This window comes from Motacilla alba, chromosome 2 (assembly GCF_015832195.1).
Source record: "Motacilla alba alba isolate MOTALB_02 chromosome 2, Motacilla_alba_V1.0_pri, whole genome shotgun sequence".
NCBI classification, from domain to species: Eukaryota; Metazoa; Chordata; class Aves; order Passeriformes; family Motacillidae; genus Motacilla; species Motacilla alba.
Genome location: NC_052017.1, coordinates 110,016,251 through 110,040,977, shown reverse-complemented (window position 1 = coordinate 110,040,977; position 24,727 = coordinate 110,016,251). Strand labels below are relative to the sequence as shown.

The 24,727-nt window shown below is 39.2% G+C and overlaps 1 protein-coding gene across 4 annotated transcripts in view; it reads right to left on the bottom strand.

Moving 5' to 3' along the window:
• Positions 1-24,727, bottom strand: part of SPIDR (scaffold protein involved in DNA repair) — a 197,244-nt gene that overhangs the window by 64,853 nt on the left and 107,664 nt on the right. For 3 of the 4 annotated variants that reach the window (XR_005259659.1, XM_038160750.1, XM_038160739.1), the window contains exons 9-10: positions 5,220-5,430; positions 3,166-3,416 (exon numbers count right to left, since the gene is read on the bottom strand). The exons of the other annotated variant lie outside the window; for it this stretch is intronic. Coding sequence is in view for 2 of the 3 variants with exons in the window: in XM_038160750.1 (XP_038016678.1) it covers positions 3,166-3,416; positions 5,220-5,430 (462 nt within the window). In the remaining variant the exon portion in view is untranslated. The remainder of the gene's footprint in view (positions 1-3,165; positions 3,417-5,219; positions 5,431-24,727) is intronic. 4 annotated transcript variants of the gene reach the window in all.

Here is a 24,727-nt window from a genome sequence, read left to right as displayed (position 1 = left end):
AGAAAAGAATCAAAACAATTGGGTTTAGACAAACATGTGTTGTGTCATTAACAAAAGTATCTCTCTGCCATCAGAGGGGAAAAGGCAGCAAAAAGTATGCCAGGAATGCTGGAAATGGGCAGACAGTCACAGCGACTCATATTTTCTTCTGTTTTTTTTTTTTTTTCTCCCCCCAAGAAACTCCTTCAGCATGAAAAGTCCATTTGCAAGAGCAGTTAGTTACGGGGGAAAAGGCAAATATTTCAACAATAATACAGGGAATGTGGATCCAATTTATGCACAACAGAAGTCGGAGAACTCCTCAGTCTCTGCGAAGATTTCTCAGCATCCTTGGAAAATGCTTTGAATACTTCAGCTGAGCCAACTTCAACCCTTCAAACATATCCCTTTGTCTATCAGTAAAAGGCCATATTCCACACGTGTGTATTTATGAACAATAAATGCTAGATGCACATAGGCAGCCCTGTAGTTTCTATGTTCCACAAGCATTAGTTTTAATCAATTAAAATAATCCATTTCCTTACAATCAAAATAGAGGTTTCTCCCACAATTTGCTACTCTCTTACTAGAAACTGGATGCCTTGAACCAAATGCATCACTTCCCCAACTCCACGTTTAATTTCATGCTTCTTTTCAGCTTATTGTGGTGGTTTCTATGCTTCCCTGTGACAACAGAATCTAGGTTACTGTGGAGTGCTACAAAAGAAGATATGCAATAGAACAGCCTGTTTAAAACATGAATCAATTAGGTATTAATCTATCTTGATATCTATTTAGAAATTTTTGTCTATGAAACAATGAATAACCTAACTCATCTTGCCTCATAAAATACAAATCTCGTTTCCCTGGCAGTTTTACTTCACAGAAAGAAATTTTAAAAGGAAAAAGTAAGGTTTTTTAGTTACAAAAGAACAAGCCATCAGTTGGTTCAAAGGACTGCCAGAGAGCGTTGGACCCTTTTGCTCACTATCAGGTGACAGACACAGACATTTTTGGTAGAGGAGAAGTCTCATGTGGATGTTTATCAGCCATGGAAATAGCAGCTGATAAAGCAGCAAGAGGTGTTTTTCATTCCTCAGTCTGTAAAAGAAGTGTTCGTTCTCCTCTTTGCAAATGAGAAAGTGGGTTGGTTTTTTTGATTCGGGATCCAAAACACAGTCTGATAGCTGTGAATAACAACAAATAAGCTGTTTTCTGAGCTGAACTTCTATGAAATTTGAGGAACTTTCAAGAGACCAGTTTAACAAGTGCACATGAGAATACCCAGCTACAGCATATACGCAGAAGCAACAAGCTCTCATTTTTTCTTTTATTTCTATTTCGTGTTTGACATAAGAAGTGCAATCTGAGATTTCTGTTTTCTTTCACCCCATTCCTGTGAAGGGTGTGGGCTCAGGCAGGTTAACTACCTCAAATTGTGAGACTGCAAGTTGAGTGTACTTTTGGTTAAGAGTTGGAAATGAAAAAATCAGGTTGAATAACAGTCTGTCAGGTGCTCTGACATTTGATCAAATGTAGCCCTCTGGAAAAAAATCTACACTGAGGAGTATTGTCCTCAAAGCCACATACTGATGTGGGCTGGTAAAGTACTTCTCCTCTTACTTTTTAAAAAATATATATGTTTTATTAAGAATGAATTAAATATAAAGCAATGAGTCCAGACAACAAGATGTATCAATTACTTTTTAAAAATAATGTTCAATGTAACTATTATATGTAAAAGAGCTCCTCAAAATGTTGGGGACAAGGCTGTTGATAATTACTTTCCTGTGGGTGATGACCGAGGTAGTATTTTCGGAAAGAATAATCTTCCTAAGTTCCTTCTGGAGGAATTTTATTGATCAATGAGTGGTGTGAATTACCCAGAGGCTTACAAGGTAGCAAGAATTGAGAGGATTCTAGTATTTCAAAAGTTCAAGAAGAAGGACCATTGAGGACACCACTATCCACCTGCAGGGTGGCTTAGAGGAACTCAAATTATTCAAAACTTTGAAGAAACCTCTCAAAGCCTATGGCAAATTACATCTGGAGAGCTCTCAACAGGACCTTTTAAACTAATTGCACATCTCCATTCAAGTCCCAAACTCTGCAGGAAGAAATGTTTGCTTATGCCCTGAAAGACTGAACTTAGAACCTTAATACAAGCTCTTCCACTATAACTCACTTTAATGATCTTCCTGAATGAAAAAAAAAAAAAAAATCTGATACAACTTACCTTTCAATATTTTAAACCAGCATGAACCAAAAGTTAGTGCAAAACCAAAGGAAGAAAGTGCACTAACAGACACAGCTATCTCAGACCTAGGGTTGCTGAGAAAGACTGAAATCAGTCTTTGGTCTCAAACCTTGAGAATCACAAAAGAAGAATGAAAGAATTCAACGGTTCAGTATTGGTCAAAAAAAAAACCTGTTTGCCATATATTTTGTATTTAAGAAAACAAGGTCCAATTGCTGATTCCCTCCACTCTAAAACAGGACAGGGTTAGGATGCAAAGACTAAAACATAAGAGGCTAAAACAACTGGTTGAAAGCTGTGTGTTCCATGAGGTTTGCGTGTAATGTTTCTGCACTGCTGGTTATGTTTTGACACCACAACACTTTTTACTGCAGAGGAATCTTAACTGCTGTGGCCTCCAGATTTCCAGAAGTCAACAGGATCTTTTTTCCAGTAACTTCACAATGGAAGTATACACCTATGTTTCTCTAATAGCATCTGTGCAAAATCCTCACTATAGAAAAACCTTTCATTTCTGTGTCTATGTATTTCTTTTTTGTTTCAAAAGACCACAAGCATAACTTACTAGCAGAGCATACCAGAGACTGAAATAGGCAAATGGGATGTAACAACAATTCTGTGAAACTCAAGGAACAGTATATGATGTTCCCAATTAACTTCTCATTAATTCATTTTCAATCTTCCTGTCATCTGTTGATGACATAAACTATAGACAGACCCTTCCCTTCTCTGGGCAGGACTACTTCTGTGTCACACTATGCCTATTAAAGAACTACACCACGCCCAACAACAGCCCCATGCCTTCCTTGCTGAGTGTGCTTATTCCCCAAGAGCTGACAACCAAGAAAGACATTTCTGAACTCACTCCTCTTTAGTTTCTCATATACCACAGCCTCAACAAAAAAGTTCCCATGCATCTTATTACTCACCTAATATTTGGTGGATCTGAATTCGTGACGGGTGCTGCACAAAGAGGCTTGTTTCCTTGAGCGTGGCTCCTGTACCCTTCTCTTGCAGGCAAACAGTACACCCTTTGGATAATGACTTGTACTTGCACTTCTCTCCATCCCACTGCTCCCTGGCTTTCCACCATTTCAAGCAGAGAATCATTAACAGCACTCAGCGCTAAGGGATGCCGTTTTGAATCACTGTTGTTACGGGTTTGTGGAGCGCAAGGAACCTGGTGAAGGAAAACCCATTAAGAGAAACATTCCAGAGAACCTTGAAATTATGCAGAGCTAGAGAGGAAAATGCCATCATGAAAAATCAAGCTGCAAGCACAAAATCAGTTTTGAAATACTTACTGCTCCTAAAGTAACTTACAGAATAGTGGCCAGTTATTTATTGTGTATTTTCAAAAAACTCTCAAGAGAGTTGCACACATAGTGTGCTCCTGTATTTAACTGTTGCTCTGGACTGAGCTAACTCAACCCCTGAGAGATGAAGGTGACACCAGCAGGAAAACAGATATTAGCCCTTATGATTCGTCCCCTTGAATGGAGTTTTATTTTGGTGTTCTGTTCCTTCCTCTTCTTAAAAAAGGGGTAAAATTCATCTTGAATGCCTCTCGACTTTTAAACAAAGTTGGAAATGAACAGGTGTCTAGTTTTATAGACTAGTAAGCTAGTCCTCAGACTTACACATTTCAATGGAAAATACTTCAGTGTTAAAGAATTAGATGATTAATGAAAAATACAAAACTTTTAAAGCAAAAACTTCATTTTTCCACTACTTTCAAAACATATTTTGTTAATAAAACCTTCCAAACTTGAAAAATAAATTTCATTAATACTACAGTTGGCCTTAATCTAAATGAGAAATGTAATTTATCTTAATTTAAAAATAAATAAATCTTGATAAAGACTGTGTGCTAGCATAGACTAACATGGTCTATATATATAGGTCCCCTTTGCAGCATGAGCCAAATTTCTGTTTTCACAATGAAACCTGTTTTTATAAAAAACTGTGTGCAAAGAAAGGTTTTCAGAGAATCACTGACTGTGCCATAAGTATTATACACCAATAAAGAAGGAGAATTCGCAGTATTTACAAGAAAATTGTGATACGACACTGCTCTTTGTCTACAAAGTGGTTGCAATAAAACTTGTCTACCAAGTTTTAAATGAAGTGGTTTGTTTGTTAGGAGCCATGAGGGGAACAAGTAAATTGTTCTGGTTTTCAAATACCACCGTAGAAGCTTTTTAAAAGTTAGAGTTGAAGCAAGAAATTCAATTAGGATTTGATTTATGTAACTTTTTAATTCCCAGGCCTATAATGGGAATTATATATAAAGCAAACACAAAATGTTGACACTCATGGTTCTTCAAACTTGAAGGGCCAAACTTGTCAAATATTAAGAATCATTTAGGTAGCCAATATAAAGCTGTTACAAGAGCCTTACTTTCAGAATGTGCTGGCACACACTGTGAAGAAAACAAATCTCTTAAAATACCTCGGCTTGTACAACCACAGCTACAGAAATGCAGAGTCAGTAGTCATTTTAATACAAATAAAGTTAAAGCAGGAAAACAAACTGAAGGGGTGGGAACGGGGGGTGATGTTATCAATTGATGCTTTAAAAAAAGGATAGTATTGAAATGAGTTAAGACTCATAGGAATAGGGAAAAGGAGTATTTATTTTAAATAGTATCTTGAGTGAGTTGGAAGAAAACAGCTATTTTTTTAGCTATTCAGCTATAAAGAATAAGAGAAAAATCAATGAAAAACCAAGTTATAATTACTATTTAGCACAGTAGTGAGATTTCAGCAAAATAACCTCACAGCAGTTCAGCATTTGGATGGACCAAATGCCTCCACTAAGAAAATATTATTAAAGTAAACACTGTATATTATTCAGCCTTGACTAAATGAAAGGGGCAACCAAACAGGTCAGTAATTAGAATTTTTGTTTTTCTTATGATTTCCAAACATCTGCTCACCAACTTCTTACCAAGTGCCTAATTGTGAACCAAATGGACCATACCTGATTATCTGAAGATTCCTGCTGTAACTTATCATCGACGTCATCAAGTCTGAAGGTCTGTGCCAAAGATATAATATTCTTCCTGATAAGCGTCTTTGTAAGACCATATGTCTTCTCTCTGGTTTCTGAATGTTCACTGCGTAGCACCTTCTGGCTAAAGTAGGTGTTCATGATAACAGGAACATCTGCATTTTGGAGAAGCAGTTTTTGCCTGGAAAAAAACTATTTAAGTAGCATCAAATCCATTACAAGTTAAATTACTGATAAGCACTGTTTTAAAATGTGTATTGCATTGCATTTCTTTCCCCTTTTTTCTATAGTTACCACTAAAACACTGCAGAGGTGTGTTATCCAATTTGCAAATTACCCACCACAGAGTCGGCTTGGATCAGCCATCTTAGCTAAGACATAGCCCTGGGCGACTGGAGACCCACTGCATCCAGGGACAAGTTACACCTGGAAGCCAGCTGAGCTGCCAAGCCCCATGAGCCCCATCTGGCTTCACACAAGTGCTACTTGGTGTCTCCGTGTTGTCAGCACAGAACCCAGAGCACCAGGGCCCTCTGCATACAGTTAGGGAGGTAAAAGCCATGAACGAAAGACTACTAAACCTGCTCCATGTTAATTCAGACCACTGATACACTGGACCCAGCCTGACCCTTGCGGGACATTCCCTTCTGGTGAGTGCTTCCCACCAACCCAAATCCATTGTCGTGCAACTGGCAGCAAGACGCTCCTTCCTCCTCCATTTTTCTAAAAGCAAAATCTTATGTTTTTCTTACAATATGCTGTATATTATCTTGCCTGTGTGTTTGTCACTGCCATAAATGTGCTCTCCTAGACCCAGTTTTGGGTTCTAGTGCCAATGTAAATTCCCTAACGGCTCTACAAGCAGCAATTTCTTACCCACCAGACTAAGAGAATGTTTGTAGAATCTCTAAACACACAATAATTTCATGCCAAAGCATGTACCAATGTTGGGCTTTTTTATGCTGGTATCACAATTGCACATTTAGAAGTATGCTTTTTATACTCACAGGACACACATCTAATGAAGTCAGCTAACAAAACCAACCAGTAATCTCATTTCCTACAGACCATCAAAACAGACCAAAATCCACTTGGTGACTTTACTACAGTCTGTACTTTTCTCCTATTAGATTTTTATCACCAAGGCATCAAACAATGCCTCCTGCCTCAGCAGCAAAGCTGTGCTGACCTGAATTCACAACTTCAGTCTCTAAACTGCTCAGCAGTTACATTATGGAGATGAAGCAAGTTTTCACATCTGTGACATCGTTTCTCCAAATATAACCATACAGAGTTAAAAAGCAAAATGAAACAATGAAACACTCAAATATACTTATTTCTGATCTCAGTCCATACAAGATCTTCACCATGGTCTGTTTTACAGCAGACTCCTTCAGTCTTTAGAGAGTGGAGAGCTAAAGGGAGATTGATGTATTCATATTTTCAAGGCATAGGAAGAGATGCAGCAAACTTTAAATATAATATCTGTCATTTTATAATTAGGAAAATAAAACAACAGACAGATGATTTCTGCCTTCTGGGAAAAAAGGATACATTTAAATATTAATTATGAACAAGATGTCTTGCTTCTACTGTGACCACTCACAGAAGTTATTATTTGAAACAGAAAATTCATGAAAAGTTACAGCATAAAACAAAGGCATGAACTTTACCACAAAGAAGCCTTACTGCCATCTGTGAGCTCCCCAGATTTAGGGGAGCAGTAATTAATCTCTAAGGGACACCTAGTCCCTTGACTTCAGATGCATTTGCTAACAAAGCTCAGAGCTTTGTTAATGAAAATAGCTCACAAGGCTGTCAAACTGACATTGCCTGATAATTTTCTGCATTACAGGATTAAAACTGAGGAATTAGCTTGGTCAGCAAACTGAGACTCTGATTTTACGAGATTTTTCAAGTGTTACTTATCCACTATTTTCTAGAGAAAGAAATGTATATAAATTTACTACAGATCTCAAAACAGTTTGGGCTATCTTTATAGGCAGATGTGTAATGAAAATTTTAGCACCTTCTGTCTTGAGATGTCTGTGTTCAGATCCAAAGTAAACAGGAAATCTTTCTGAACACGAGACCATTACGTCACCAATGTCAGAAGAATGTTTGCTTGATCTAAAACATCTCCTTGCTCTAAAAAAAACCACTGACGTTAGCAGCAAATCATTTGCAGAAACTGTGAGGTTTATGGTTTTATTTTTATTTTCCTGAACAGACATGTGATCAGGTTTTTTGGTTTTTTTTTAAAGGCAGGTAGGTTTTACTGATGCCCAAAATGACGTGTACCTTGGTTTTGCTATGCTTATGCATTCCATGTCTCGAGTACCTTTACAATCGCCAAGAGCTTTCCCGGTGAAGTACTCATTATTTCATCATATCTTTACATGGGTAATGCATGAACTACTGGCTATTTGGTATTTCCACAAAGCAAAAACGGGGAGATATATATAGATGTACACACACACACGCACACACACACACATATATATATGTGTGCTTTCAGGAGAAGCCCCTCATTTCTTAAATGTAATTTGTTCACTTAAAAAACTCTCCTGAAGAAATCGTTTGTTTTAGACCTGAATAGATGCGCACAGATTTAGCAGTAATTCTTCAGCTACATCAGAGGAATATTCACATACATCTACTTAAATCTTCCCTATTTCTCAGTGGGCAGATACCTCACGATGAAAAGAACCAGGAATAAATAGAAATTAATCCAAATGGAAATGAAAGAAATAAGAAGTTTGTAATAAGCTCAATATTTTGTACAGGTAGATGGCTAAATGGAAATATTTTATACATCTATGTACATAAAGAAAACATAAAATTATTTATATTTTGCATACAATATCTAGAATAATTGTATTTTTTATTTACATTATTACCAAGTTTTATATATTTTTATTCTTCAATATGAGAATTATTAAAATAGTATCAATTAATTGAATGAAAACTCTTTTCCCAGAAATTCTTTTTAGTACTGCTCAGCAAAAGCACGCTCTGTGGAATGGGAACTTTGACTGAAATCCCTGCATTGCCGCTGCATATTGTTCACACTGTTCTCTTCGCAACAAAGGCAATCATGTTAGAGACACATGTATACCTTAAATTCTTTTTGTCAGTTTGAAAGGTACAGACTGGGGCAACGAAAGCCTATCATGCTGGAAGAGTTGAGAAAAGAAAAATCACTTCCCCAAGCAATCCCTGCACATGTTGCCCCTGTGCCTGAGACACCATAATTGATCACCTCAACTTTAAGCATATGTTCCAGCTGCAGATTCTCTATATCCAGAAGCAGCCTTACTCTAAAATACAGAATACACTGCAGCATCCTCTTACACATAAAGTGTTAAATGGGCATTGCAAGTCTTCTGTGGCTTCTCTTATACTGCTTCTTTTCTATCTGCTTCATAATAGTTTAAAAAGCTAGTTTTCAAAGAATGAGAGACATCATCTCATTCAGCTAATCCAAACACAATGGAAAAAAAATTAAAGCTCAGTACAGATCATAAACCCCTCTGAAACAATCCCTTGTCCTCTCTGATTTTTTCTTGCTCAGCGAAGTATTATTTAAAAGTTGGATTGACTTCCTTAATAACTGCCTTAAGACCTTTGTAGTGACCTGAAGTAGAGACTGGGAACTTTTTATACTACAGGGCATTTTTCTTCCCGGTATGTAGACAATCAGCAATTGCCGTAACTGGTCACATGCTAAAGGAACATGAGGCAATACTGTTATTTTTTTTTTTTTCTTTTCCAGCAGCAGCTTGCTTCTCTGTCCAAGAACATAGCTTGCTTTTTCTCTTCCTCCCTCCTATGATGGAGGCTATCTCGCCAAGTAGGCAGCAGACATTCTTGCCCACTTCTACGTTTATCGTGGTCTGTCTCCATCCTTGACGCCAAACGCAGCAGAACGTACAGCATGGCACTGGCTAAAGGAGCTGACGTTTCCATTTGAGGCAGGGTCTTAATCCTGGGGCCAAACAATCAGCAGGTTTGCACTGTGGTCTGCCCTGCACAGCCCATCCACAGCCAGTGAGGAGTTGTGACTCCACAGCAGCAGCGAGCTCACAAACCACACACTTCCGCTCAGTTCTGCTGACATCAAACGGCGGTGCTGGTTCATGAACTTGAGAAGACTCTGGATCACTTTAAATTAGAGAACATATTTTTTTGTTCATTCTCCTGGGGTATTTTACTGGGCTTTTGTTTTTTGCTGTTTTTTTTCTTTTCTTTTACAAAGTGTACAATGCCTAGAGTGTTTTTTTGAAGAGTACACTCTTCAAAACACTCTTACAACTGGCACTATAATTATGAAACAGGCTATTCTCAAGTCTCAGAACAATGATTTCTGTATAAAGCAGGTTTAACTTCCATGAAGTAACACAGCAGTAACACATGTAGAACAAGAGCTTGCCAGAGCCTTACGCTGTTGCCCAGAAGTATGAGGAATCATTCCCCATAGGAACAACATATAGGGCCCATCCCTGACTTCCTAGGAATCACTTGTTTTATCCTATGCAGAGGAAGTTGCTCATGCTGCCTCTTGCTTAGGGTTGCATGGCACTTGCAATGCTTTTCTGTGGAATGTCCAAGAAATGCCTGAGCATTGAGCTAATGATAATACTTAAGAAACAAATCCTAACAAAACCCCAAAAAACTTAAGTTCGGACAAATCTCAGCCCACCCATCACCCAAGGACAGTAACTATCCTCTCAGTATACGTCCCAAATCAACAAGCCATTTGTGACAGACCTGCTTTCTGCCATGCCTAGAGATTGCCCAAACAAAGAATTTTCATCCATGAGTGAGTAATCTCACCACTTGTGTGTGAGCCTCCATCAGCGTCATTTACTGCCGCTGTAACGCTGCACGGACACTGCAAGTCTGAGTTCACACTTTCACAGTACAAAACTTCTTCCCATGCCCCAATGTGAAAGACAGAAAACAAAAATCAGCTGGTATCTCTTTCTTTGAAATTATCTTTTTCAAAGCAATGGATTATTGCAGTACAAGTTCCCAAGGCAGATTGTACCCTTTTCCCTTGGAAAAGTAGCACTAACCATCCAGATCAATGTCCAGAGTCACATCTGGCAAATATACAATTCTCAGCTGTGTCAGGTTTCCAAAGAAATGTGGCTTCGACACTTCAGAATAGCAGGTCTGCAGAAGATGTAACAATAAAAAGCTAAAATTTCTACTTCTAAAGTATGATTCATTTTATTTGTGAATAGAATAGCTAGATACTTGTTTTATCCCCCTACCGGAAAATATTTTGTCTGAGGACTCATTCCATGAATACAAGACACAAAGAAAAGAACTTATAGCTGTTAAATATATAATTTGTTATAGCCCAATCTGTTACAACTTGTCACTGAACCTCAAATACAAAGCAAACTAAGAAAATCAGTAAAACAACACAAGCAATGAAAATAAATATTTACTATTGCAGTGTAAGTTCTTTCTGCAAAACACTATTGTACATTTCAACAAAACTACTTGTACACCTAAGAAATCACTCCAGGAAGAAATTACAGTGCACAAAGCCAACATTTTTATCACTATATCATTTTACTAATTTCAGAGTAATCATATAAACTAACCACTGGCTTGCCATAGTGCTGCCTTTTGAAATCTGACACCCTGTAGCATGAAAAAAAGTTGTATGGAAATGTTCACATTTAAGAAGAGCTCTGCTATAAAAAGCTTGTGGTTAACATTAAGCACTATTATACCACACACCCAGTGCTCTCACCTCTGCAGGGAGCTGCACTGTGTGCTAACTGAAGGGGATGTACAGGTCTTCTGAAGTAGGAAAGCACAGATGGATATCAAAGCAAATCTCCTCCACCTCCAGGAAATTACTGTAATACTAGGCTTTACCAAGACTGGAAAGCAGGGAAGTTTCTCAGAGCTCTCCAGCCACTTATTTTGGCTATGAAGAAAGCACCTGAAATTGCAAGCATTCTGGACCCAAATTCATCATGATAAGGCTTAACCTTTGGCACGGCCAAAACATAAAATTCTACTCACAGGCTGCGATTATGTACAAACTGGCATGGAAACGATCACTTGAGCTTACTGGGGTAATACTCCTGAGAGAATTCACTAAAAATCTACTCCAAATGGGATGCTGAGACTTTTTAAACACCTAAGTCAGACACAAAACAATTGGTATTAAAAAACCTGCACACAATGAAGCATTAAATGGGAATGTTGCTTTAAAAACAGAACAAAAACATTTCCCCCCACGGTATGAGGGTGTTACAAGTAACTAGGGAGATATAAATATCATGGTTATCTTTTCATAATCAAGATGTTATGAAAGAATTCCAATCTGTGTGTTTACCCCATATATCAACTTGTGTCTGACTAGCCATGAGCTCATTATTCAGATGACTTCTTCCCTCTGTTCCCAGTGCTAAACTGCACGTAGAGTTTGAGGTGGCTGAGGGAGCCACCACAAAGTCCAGGGACATGCCGGAGGGATTCTAAAAGGTGGAAAAAAAAGGAAGCAAGCAAATTGCAAAATGACATCATGTTAAACCTTGTGGTGAGTGCTACAGACAACAAGAATTACTGTCCTGGTGTGAGATCAGAAGACCACCTACTGTAGCTTAGAGCAGCAAACAGCAAATATTTGAATACTACGAAAATAAAAGCAAGCATCTAGTGAAAGTTCTCCAGAACACTCTGATAACTTCCAAAAACTTTCAGCTTAAGGACTTCCTAAGGCAGAAGTAGTATCTCTGTATCAGAAGTAGTATCTCTGTATCTAACCGTCTTTACTAGACTTTTCTTCCAGGAACTTACGCGCCTGTTTTTTGACCACTTGTACATTGACGGCATCCATAACATCCTGCAGCATCCACCATGCTCTACAGTCTAATTACATGCATCTGAGAAACCACTTCCTTTGATTTTTTTTTGATCTGTCACCTAGTGGTTACATTGCTGCCCCCCACTTCTTGTTTTTAAGAGGCAGTGAACAATCATCCTTCCTGATGGCACTTCCTAATACAGACCTTTATCACATCCTCTCCTAGCCACTGCTTTCTCAAGGTGAAGAGCCCCAGTCATCCGAGTCATTTCTCACAGGGAAGCTGCTCCATACATCTCTTGTTGGTCTTCTCTGATATTTTTCCACTTCTGCTACATATCTTTGATTTGGAAGACTGAAATCCTAATGTAGAAATGCACTGCGAATTTCTACAGCAACATCAAGACAGTTTTGACTCAATTTCTAGTCAAGTCTTATTTTACCATGTATTTTTCTGATCGTTAAATGAAGACTAAGCTGACATATTAATGAAGCTGTTGGAACACTAAAAACACTTTCCTGAATACTAACCATCCAGTGTCCATCACTTCATATGTGCACTTCACATTTACCTACAATTTCCTAGTGGGAGAGCCCAAGTCCCTCCTCCAGCCCTAGTTCTAGAGCACTAAGAGTATGAACACATTCCCCTGACCATAGGATTGTGAGGATGACAGCCCACAGTTGAATAGAAAGGAAACTTGCAGTGTGTTCTGTTGTACAGAAGGCGTCCAGTTCTCTATTTTCTTCATTGGTACCACGGATATATGAGACAACAGGTTACACCAACAACTCCTCTGCCAGTAGATGAAAGGTGAGGAGTGTAGCCACTCTGCCACCATTATACACAACATCACCACTCCTGAGGTATCACAAGAAGCTGCTTCTCATACCAGAAGAACTCTGCAATACCCACCCAAGCAGTTGAGGGCCATGTGTTAAGAGTGAAGAACTTGAACATGAGAAGCTCTGACCAAGGTATGGAGTGTCAGGGTCCTTGGATGGTTGGTTCAGGTTTGGAGGATTACTGGAGAGACTCTAACAGACAAATGCCATTTTAAAATGCATTGTTCAACATTTTGCAGAGATTATTAAGCACACTATCCTTTTCTTCCATAGACATTTGGCCTTTGCTATTGGCAAAGACCCTTTACGACCCCATTCTTGCGTTCACGCTCACTTGCATGCACACTAGGCAAGAACAAATAACCATCCCTGAGCAAAGTTCAGAAAGACAGATCAATATACATGTATGCTTGACTTCAATATTTTATTATCAAAGCTAGTATTTAAAAAAACCCAGCACAGCTACTAAATAACCAAAAATCTTCCATCAGACTTGTTCTTATACTTTTGTCTTGTTCTGGTACTCATTTCTGGGCATTTCCTAATGTTTATTTGCCCGGTCATGAAGCAAGACCAAATTCTGCTCTCTTCTGGTGAGATCACTTTTTATACAGACAAATTCAGTGCTGTCAGCACAGGAAGGTGAGCTGAAAGCAGCAGGAGTTCTGGGTTCTCTGGTAACATAACTGAGAATCACAAAAGGTAGTGAGAGCTTGCTGTGAGCCACAGAGCACAATAGCAAAGCAGAACACTCCGTCTCAGCTGGTCAAACTCCACTTTGAGCAGCTTGGAGGTCTCAGTGGACAGCATCAGGTAAGGGGAAGCGACTGAACCACTGGTACAGAAAGCTGTCCTGCAGAGCTCCACGTGTCTTTAGGCATGTTATAGACCAAGTTTACCTCCACTGTGATCCACTTCAGCTTTACTGAGCTGAGAAAAATCCTTTGTTTCACTACATTTGCTGCTGCCACTGATAAATGTGCAACAAAGGTAAAGGTGCTGTGGATAAGCCAGGTAGCACAGAAACCTCTTTTAGGCAAAGTCCTTTTTGCAGTAATCTACTCACAACAGTCATCAGTGAAAAGAGAGCAATGCTAGTGACCAGAGTGGAAACTTCTTTACCGAAACATCCTGGCGTAGACATCGCCTAAGTGAAACCTTCTGTGCAAGGGAAGAAGTTTAGCATCTTGGCCTGCCACAGAAACACCGATCGTATGTGATAAACAAAATACCTTTCTTCTTTTTAGGTTAGAAAACAGCCCTCAATAGTGTGTGTACTTTGAAGTTATCACTCACAAGAGTAACTTCAGAGCTTCATTTTGCTTCTGTGCTACACCACGTATCTGCTCCATTAAATCACATAGGTGGATTCTGTGGTGTAGCTCTCTCAGTCAAAACAAGGAAAGACATTCTGAGAAATAGTCTCCTTACAACATTCTCCTTAATGTTGGTTTTTTTTTTTAATGTTGTTTTTTTTTCTTATGTTGTTTTTTTTGTTGTTGTTGTTTTTTTTTTCTGAATCCAGAGCAATCTCAGTACTCCTGCATTAGTTTAAAGACATAATTGTACAGAACAAGCAAAAAAATTCTAATTCTAATATTGAAATCTTATATGGTCTACAGATCACCAATAACTTGGCTTGTTTTATTTCACTGAATAGTTGCAATGACATTTAGCAACCAGATCACACCAGATTTGGGACTAGTGCATCACACTAGTCTTATATGCCCAAATTTCTTTTTCAGATTCATGTAATTCTGAATCATTTCAGATTCAGCAGAGCAGAATCAATAATGCAATGAGATGGATGAACCCCTGGATTGTTTTTTTGTGATCCCATTAGACTTCAGCATCTACACAGCTCCAGCATGTTCTAGGTTTGCTTTTCCATTTCAAAGAATATTTATTTTTAGAAAGAAACAGTATTTTATGCTTCAGAGAGAAAAAAGTTAGAGGTATAGTGGAAAGATGAAAGCCTTTATTATTAAATTAAAAAGAAAAAACCCAAAACCCACAAAGTTATGCCTCTATTTATTATATTTAAAATACTTCAACATCCACCAACCCAAAAAGCCAAGTTTACCTATCACAATTCTATATGTTGCACAGTTATATGAACACAACTCCTTACAACAAATCAATCAAAACTAACTATAAGCCAAGCTGAAAGAAGTGGGAAAATACCAGACATATCATTACAAAAATAAAACCTAAGAATGACTTTTTCAGAACAAGAAAGAGATCTGTATTTTTAAGGGGATCTAAGAAAACAGAATTGCAACTCAAGTCATTGCTTGAAGCACTATCACAACAAAACCTCTACAATACTGATACAAACACACCTGCCCAAAAAAAGGACCATCAATAACCTGTGAAAACTGGCAAGAATCCTTACAGCAATGTGACTTATTATCACACAAGGGACAGTTTTCTGACAAACCACTTCAGTTAAAGCTCTCTGTGGAAGCAAGCCACTTCCAAAGGAGAGGAGCATTTTGGAGCATGGGTATCTCTCACTATTGCACCCCGCCCTCCCCTGCCAAAAAAGCAGAAACAAAGTCTTTGAAGTTGTGGGAAAACACCTGTGAAAACATACAGATTTTGGAGAAAACTGGTGTGATAGACATAAGGTAGAAGGTGTGCCATCACAGACATCTTGGCCCTGGCAAAAACCCTGACATTTAAAGTGAGAGTGACATTCCAATAACAATAGTGAAATTTGCCAGTCCAGAGAAATGTTTATGCAATAAAGGGTGAAACAACTCCACTACACACACATTTCCTAAGCAAACAACTGTGAGTTAATCGAGGGCTTAAATATATCCCATAGTGTTTAACAAAGGATGGCATCCCTAATCTCAGGCTTGGAAGCTGCGTATCAAGTTTTGGAAGAAGGGATTTTGCAGCGAGATTTGAAAACCTGAGAAATATTAACCTAAAGAAGGAATGCTGACTGACTTGTTATAAAGGAATCATCATACATTTCACTTTTCTTTTCAATACTTTCCACTCTCTATGTACCTTCACTAAAATAACAGCAAACACAGTATCACTGTACAAGATCCCAGGCTTTAAGTGACATACACAGGACTTGAACGGCCTCTGGTTTTGAGGCGAGTCATAGGCTATCACACACAAAACCATAAGAGAAGAAAAAAAAGGACAAAATTATCAAGTTCCAGCAAAACTACCTGCCTTTTCTCCCACTACAGCTGAAGCACTAGTGGTTAGAAACCATCTTCTACACTCCAAAAGAAACAAGTTTGTGCCAGCAGATAATGGTCTTCACATATAAGCAGAAATTCTTTATTTTTTCCCTCTCTGGTGGCATGACTGTCTCTGATTGCTTATGCATTTATTTCATCTTCTGTTTAAAAGAGTTTCCTTTTCTTGTTCATCCAGGCCAAGGGCCAGCTTCTCTTACGTCTCCTTTTTGAAGGAGTGCATCCTGGTCCACAGCTGCCCTGCCAGGCCCTTCCCTCACTGCTCCTCCTGATGCTGGTGCTCTGCTTCGTACTCTCATTCATCTGCAATTCAAGATGGACCTAAATAAAAATGAACTTGCTCAACTGCATCACTAAGCAGGACATAGGGAAAAACATATATAAATACTATGATACTAGATCAGTCTTGCTTTAAGTTCTACAAGTATATATATATTTAGGAAGTTGTATTTTGACATGTATTCGTACATCTGGTTTTAAAACAAAGTTACTTGTGCTCTTTAATCTCTCTATCTTCTTTAAAAAAAAAGAAGCATACCTGAAACCACTGCAAAACTGTCTAGTACAAATACTGTTCAAAGAAGAGTCTCTGGGCTGATTTCCTGTATGTAAATGTGCTCAGCTGAAAAAATGTCCAGGGCATGATTCCCATATTACAGCACAGGAAAAAAGAGGAGTTCCCTGGCTTAGTTACCATCAGAAGGAAGACACAGGGACTCATGCAGGGAAAAGAGGCCAGTTCACGACTCTCATATGTGTGTGCACATACACACAGAAGTGCAGGCACATGTGTGTGTGCTCCCTTCCCTGTTTGGCCTCTGCACTGGCAGGGTGGGTGAGCTGGCGCAACATCCCCTCAAGGGAACGAGCCCTTCAGAGATCTGATATGACATTTTTACATTCAACTGACTGCATGCTACATTCCTCTAAAAAAAATATATTATCTGTTTGCTCGCTTGAAGCGTCACCAAGATAATATTCACGTCTGTGACCCTGACTGTCTCTGGTCAGGAGGCAGAGAGATTGCGCAGAGCGCGTTGCCTTCCAGCACCCCCGGGATGCCTGCCAGAGAACAGAGCTGCTGTCCCAGAGGAGAGGGTCAGATCCCCTACTAACACTGCTAGCAGTCCCCTGTTAGCAGTCCCTCTGGTGACTACTGAGGAGGTGAATGGCACACACAGGGGACTTGGCTTGCACAGCCCAACATCTGTGTAACTGATGTACAGAGCAAAAACTCCAGTGCCCTAAATCCAGGGAAAGTGTATTTTTTTTTTTTCTTTAGAGAACCTTATCCTCAGATCACTTGTCTTTCCATTTCTTCTTTATCATTGTTGACCTCCAAATTCCTACACCACCACCCTCTTTCAGCATCTACCAAAACACTCATATCTGTTTTCTACATTGTGGTTACACGTCCATGTGGGCTGAAAATCCTTTAAAGAATCTTATTTAAACACAGCTTCATCATTCAGATACTGTTTGGGCAATGAGCTATGCAGAGCCAAGCAGCATTAGAGAATCTTATTTCAAATCCTGTTTCCACTACCAGAGCACTCATTTTAAAGTGAATCTAAATTACTGCATTTCCCATAAAAACTTGCTTAAGTGCATTTTAAAAGAAATGTTGCCAAGTGCAGAAATGTAACCTCTGCCCTTGGAAGTCCTTGAATTAAAGTTTGCTGAAGGCTGCCAGATTAACCCAGGGTAGAATCAGTCTGTGTTTGTTCAGTCCTTCTGCTGTCCCATCCAACATGCACTCCTGGAGATGGGGTACCCCGATGAGCAGAACTACTATTTTGCCTGATAGGGCTGATCTGTTCATCACATCTACCACTGTTGGCCTCCACACCAGTAAGGACATAAGCTAACAGAAAAGATGATTGTCAAAAGCATCATGTGCATTTTTCTGTGTCTCAAGCTCATCCTGTCATGACAGTGGTCTGTATAATACCTCCTGCTGCCACAGACCACGACCACAACTGATCGTGTAATGACAGTAATGAATGTAAGTTTGATGTATGAGTATACAACTCCCTAATTTTATAAGCTTGTCACAGAACATGTGAAAAGCTTGAGATGCAAGCAGATTTCACCTTTTTTATTCTGAACTTTTTTGCCATTTTTATTTAAGTCTACTCCATAACAGTTAAAAAAAAAAAAAAAAGAAATTTTGAAGAAGTGCAAGGCCCTACTAAGCCCAAGAGTGGTTACCCAGTAGAGAGCACCAAAATGATATCATTCACTCTGTAGCCCACATGCTCCTCCTCTCACTTCAGAAGGCAGGTAGCCCTTCCAGGGCACCCAGAATTTCTGTCTATGTCTGATCAGGAGAGCACACATTAGATCAGAAAGCCTCTTAAAGTCATCCAGTTTCTCTTCTGTGCTGTCAGAAGGTATCTGGCTTAAGGACACACAATAAACACAACTGTGGCAGCTTAGCAGTCATTTGTACAGCTTTTCCCAACTACCTTTTTCAGGTTCTTAAATCACCAAAAACCTTGTCTAATAGCCACCAAACAATTTTTAAAATGTGGTAAAATCACATATCCATTACAAAAGATGTACTTATGCGATTTTGTTGGCTTACTTCTGTTTAGATAATACAGCTGCATACAAATTGCTGTTGCATTTTAATAAAATTGCAATGTTAACAAGGTCCACATGGAAAGCACAAACAGCTATAACTTTGAGTAGGCATGGACAGCAAAAAGGACTATGCTAGACCAGAAAACATATCAAAGAATATTGAAAGTTAGTAATTCAAGCAGCAGCATGAATGGCTGACTTTAAGCAAAAAAACTTTGCCTCTGTGCTCACTTCTTCTATTATTTTTTCTGAGGGTGAGTCTCTACCATGCTTCCACTGCACCCAGTCTTGGACTTTATCAAGAAAGCTACACTTTCTGAAAGGGCAATAATATCTTTTTGCTGCCGTAAGAGACTGCCTTATAGAGAACACTGCAGGTGGGAAGATTAAAAAAATTAAAAATTCATCTAAACACAGACCCACTATTCAATGCTGCTTTCATTTTCTTTCTCGCTATTTTTTCTTTCTTCCCAGAAATATTCTTGCCAGCTGTTTTGCTGTCTCTCAGTATTCCATCCACAACCAAATATCACCATGTGGTGCTGGATCTCAAAGGCAGAATTAAGATTAACAGTGTTATGATTAAGTGCCAGCTGAAGAGACACAGCCACAAAACCAGACTCTGTGGCTGAGAGCTCATGGCCCCACTCAAGATGCCCCTGAGCACTGAAATTTTCACCCTCTTCCCTCCAGAGCCAGGAAAGGGATGGCACTTCCAGAAAGAACAATCGCCCTTGGATGACAAAAAGAGTTTCGACACTGAGACTTATGAGCATTGTTTGGTTCCCCAGTGAAAAAACAGAATTCAGTTCTATGCTGATACATGCATGGGAAACCTATACATGGAAAATGCAGGTCAGATGAAGGCCAGTGGGATAAGGACCACAGCTATGTGTAGCCATGGTATTCTCATGCTCAGTATGGAAAATATTCCAGAGGGTGGCACATTCTTCAAATAGTTTTTCAAAATAATTATCACCACTTAGACGAGTATAACTTACAAGAAGTTAAGCAAATGAAATAAATGAATTCCCTAGTTATGTCCCGTAACCTCACTACTTATCTCGAAAAGCAAGCCAGTTAGCTTCACTTCCAGTGCTCCTCACTGCCAGATTAAGGTTGCTATGGGGCACACAGTATTTGATTAAAGCAATTATATCTACTGGCATATACATATGTGTTTGTTTTATGCCATGGAAATATCTCTACACTTTTCACAGAAATTGGATATAAAAGTTACACATGGAAAACCCAGTACCTGTGAATGCCCTCCTCCCAAACTGTAAACATAGCAGGAGACTTCTAATGTTTGTTTGAAAATACTTGCCGTAAGTGATAATCCTGATGGAAAAAAGGAAGTAATTTTGCTTACTCCTTGCCTTCAGGTGGCTCATTAAAACACCTCTTATGAAAGAAAGAGGATATGATTCTTTCTTGACTTTATGCTGAGGCTAACCGTCTTTGGGGAAGGATCCTGGCAGCAAAAGAGTGTAAACTCAATTCTTTGTTTTAATTTAGAATTTAATTTGTCAGCAAAACCAAAGTTCATAAAGAAGGCAAATTTTGACAAATTGCAACTGCCATGAGCTCTGCTAAGAGCAGGATGCAACATGAATGTGATTCTTCAAGAGAACAAATTATAATCATTGCATCCAAATAAAAAATGCTTACATTAATAAGTTTGTTCTATAGTTTGCCAACTCTTCAGGCTGGGTACTAAGGGAAATTCGCTAACTTCACATTCGTAAGATAAAGGGATCTGCAGCACATCTACTACATGTCAGCAGGACAAGATGACAGTTGTCCTGTTGAGTTTTTTGGACTATAATTAGCCTTTTCTTGCACTATAACTACAATACCTTAAATCCGAGCACACCTCTAAACAGAAGGAGGTAATATAAGCAAAGCAGTTTTCCAAATCTCAGAAACCTTACTCACCTGAATCATTTGCACCAACAGAGTAAGTGCTTGCTTATAAAAATAGTAATTTATGTCTGTATCTAAAATAAAATACAGCACATGTACTAGGTGCAGTCTAAGAAAGTCTGCTGCTCATTTCAGCTACAGTGTACTCATAAAGTAAATGCTTAAGATATACTGTGTCAAGTGGATGGGTAGCATGGTGGAGTCTGCAGGGAAATGTAATCTACTACATTAGTATTACAAAGACATCAGTAAATAGCTGGAGATGTTCAAAGCCTAAACACTTATCAGGCACTCAAGACTGGGATTTACCTAGCTAACTTTATCAACTGGTCCCCTAGACTTCTTTACAAAGTCTAGCAAAAACAAACTTCAGAACGAGGTTCATTTGATGTCCTTAAGAGACACACTTCAGAAATGCCAACTTCCTTCTCCTTGATTCCTACAAAAGGATGGCAGGCCCATACTTGCACAGCTGTACCACAGGTGCCTTGAGATGAATGCTGCCTGCCGGGCTGCTCAGGCAGGGCCAGCACAGCACAGAGGCAATCTGTAACCCAGCAATCCCCTTGTCAAAACAGGAGAGATGAGCTCTGCTGTGGTTCTCACAGCATCAGCTGCTCTCAGCATTGCAAGCTCCATCATCACATCATGGGAGGCTTCACTGGCTTATGAAAAATCATAATGAAATCTTACTACAAACTGCTCCCTGCCTCCTGTAATTAAATGTACTTCTTGCCCAAGAAGGAGATCTTCCCCATCTCTGTCTTCTTGATACTAGGAAGAGGGAGGTCTTTTCATAATCTACTTTTGTGGATAGAGAGATACAGCTAAGGAGGAAAACTTCATTCCTGTTTCTGGGGTTTTTTTTCACTTTTCAAACATAAAAACCCTGTTGTAGAATTCCATGAAAATTGAACTAAATCACTCACAGAGAAACCACACAGCTTTTTCCATGTCCCACCAAATCAGATGTCATGTATCAAGGAAAAAACCCACTTAAAAACTAGCACAGTACTGCACCAAAGAAGTGCACCCCATGTTCTCCTAAACATGTCCAAACTCTAGGAGATAAACTGAGGAACTGTTGCAGAAATGGGAATAACCCTGGTGTCCAGCACACCCCCACGCAGAAAAAGCTCGAGTGACTGCAAAGAAGCAAAGAGCACAGCAGATGTATGAGGGTGCAGCCTTGGCCATCGAGCCAAGAAGTGTAACACACCCAGGAGCACATGGTGTGCAGTTCCTTCTCCTCCAGACCCACTGCAGTGGCTGAACAGGATGGCTGCCCCTCTCAGCTGCTCAGCACCAAGTACTGCCAGGACGTTACCATCCCTGCGGCAGAGCTCCAATCCTTTCAGTGCAAAGGCAGCCAGGTTATCACAAACTGACTTCAATCATCGGTTCCCACTCAGCTCTCAGATTTCACACTAATGTGCATGAAGGACTTTCACACATTCATCTCCACTCTCTGCTGGCATGGGGCAATGGTGTCCAGCAAGGCATCAGGAGTGAGGAGGCAGCAGAGCCAGCAGCGCCTGCGGAAATTCACACTTCGGACAGACCCGCTGCAGCTTCCCCTCTGCCTTTGCCCCTCTGCTGCTCTGGGATATGCTTGATCTTGCTGAACCAATTCAATCAGTAGTATGTGAAAAAGTCATACTCCTCCTCCTTCCCCATCTTTTTAAAAAATTTATTTTCTGATTAGTTCTCCACTGGCTTAGTGATACGGATCACCAGCACCCAAGCACTGCAGGATGATACAATGCTGCAAGCACATGCAATGGCCAAACTTTGCCCTATATAAACACTTTATGTAAGTCACTGAAATAAATTATGGTGCAAATTATGAGTAAATTATGCTGCAAAGGGGTAAAAATTCTCCTATATTTGTTCAGAACAATCAATTCCCTTTTTTCACTGTCAATCCACATTAGACTGCTAACTTGCTGCTTGCAGAATGCTCTCTGAATGCTTCAAGCAGACATGGCTCCTATTGTGCTCCTGGGCTACAGTTTATTATCTTGGGTTTTTTCTGCTTAATGCAGTTATTTTTTTGAGAGAAGAGAACAGAGTGAATGAGGATAAAGCAGAGAAATAAACAGGAGCCAGAATCTCTCCCCGTCTACAACAAAAACACGTCACTAGCAACCACAAAGGATATTAAAATCAACAGATAAAGGTCAGATAAAGCACAAGATAAGGTAGTGCGTACATTAATATCTCAAAGATGCTATTACAAGGTTAATCAGTTATGCTGGCAAGATTCATGTCTGAGCTATTTGGTGCCTAAGAAATACAATCAAAATAATTTATTTTTACTTTATAAACAAAATGTAAATTAGCCTTGAAATTACTACTTCACAGAACAAAATTAATATAATGCACTAAAATCTAAGTTTAGAGTCACAGCTCCATAGTGTTTTTGAAACTGGTAGAGCTATACACAATACAGCTGCTCCAATGCAAAGCAGAACTTCCAAGTTTTTAACATGGGTAAGCCTTGTGCCAGCAGACGGCAAATAGAAGAATGCTTGGTATATTATATTTTTGTCCTCATTTAGTTACATGGTCTTCCCTTGGCTGTTTTCAGGAATGCTATTGAATACTGTGAACTAGAGGTTTCTTTACATTTTCATCTGACAAAAATCATAAGTTCGGAATTTGCATTATCACTGAGTCTGCAATTTCTCTAAATTTTTGATGCTACTATATTTGTATGACTGAAACTCAGCATAAAATATCAATTGCTTGTTTCACCTAGGGGATGGCTCCAGATTTCCCATGACTGTTCAACACAAGGGTGGTTGATTCTTGGGCTGAGGGGAAATTATTTAGGCTCATGTCATTACAACACAACAAAGAAGAAAAGCAATTGACAATATTTGTTCAGAAATCTTTGCAATTGCAGATTTCACAGCAGTAATTCTTGAGAAAGATTTGCAGGCACAAATCAGAACACAGTGCTTTTCCCATGGCCTGCCTGTGCTCTTGGCAGTGTTCTCTCTTGAGCCTGCTCAACGTAACGAGGAGGCAGAGTCTGAAAGACAGGGTTAAGTCTAATTATTCAGCCAGATACATCAAAGGGAAAGTTACAATGAGTATAAAGTAAGCCATATTTCAGTATTTAAGAGCCCAGTATACAGCTTAAGGAGAACTTGAACTCCACCTTGATCAAACTATTACCTCTGCTATGTATTATTCACACAGCAAGAGTCTTAATTGCCCAGACACCCTGCCAACTCCTTTCTCTCTGTTGAAACCAACCACACAAATCTAAAACGCCTATTTTCAACAGAAGTGTATTGGAACACACACTAGAGATATTACTTGTCAAGTGTGCAGCAGAATGCTTCACATTTTGTGAGTTACAGATTTATACAGCTCCATGAGCCTGTCAGTATCTTGGCGATAGCAATCCCTCCTTCCCCAGCCTTTGGTCACTGCTCTGTTGACTGTTTGTAGGCATATGTGGGTGTATTGGCCTCTAACAGACAAAGAAAGTGCATAAGGAAATCCAGGTAAAGCTAAACTGAAAGAAAGACTTTCTCATTTAGTACGGAGAACACTTATCAGTTCCAGCACTCTCACTTAACTCGCTGGAATTAAATATGCTGCAGTGCCACTCTGGAACTGCATTTCCAAAGTGCAATAATCTTGTACTGCAACCATTCACTTTACAACAATATTTTGAAAACATAATGGTTAATTTAACTCTGAAAACTTGTATCTCATGCTAATAAACAATTTCTTTTTCCTCACCTGTTACTTACTGCTTCACTGTTGCTGATGTGCCACAGAAAATGTGGAAATAAGAAATTGGTTTAAGCTAGTCCTGCAGATTTTAAGAGGGCAATCATGCCTAGTGCAGGTTCAAAACAGAAAGGAGAACATCAGTGAATTCTCTGATCCTCTCTGCTAAACAGATAGACTTGCTGAACCAACACTTAGCTTTAGAACAAGATGAAGCTAGTGGCACAACAACTGGAAACCCAGCAAATGTGGTGCTTTAATTAAAGCAGGAGTTGTAAGCTGCCTAAAAATAAAGTCTAGTTCTTTAACAG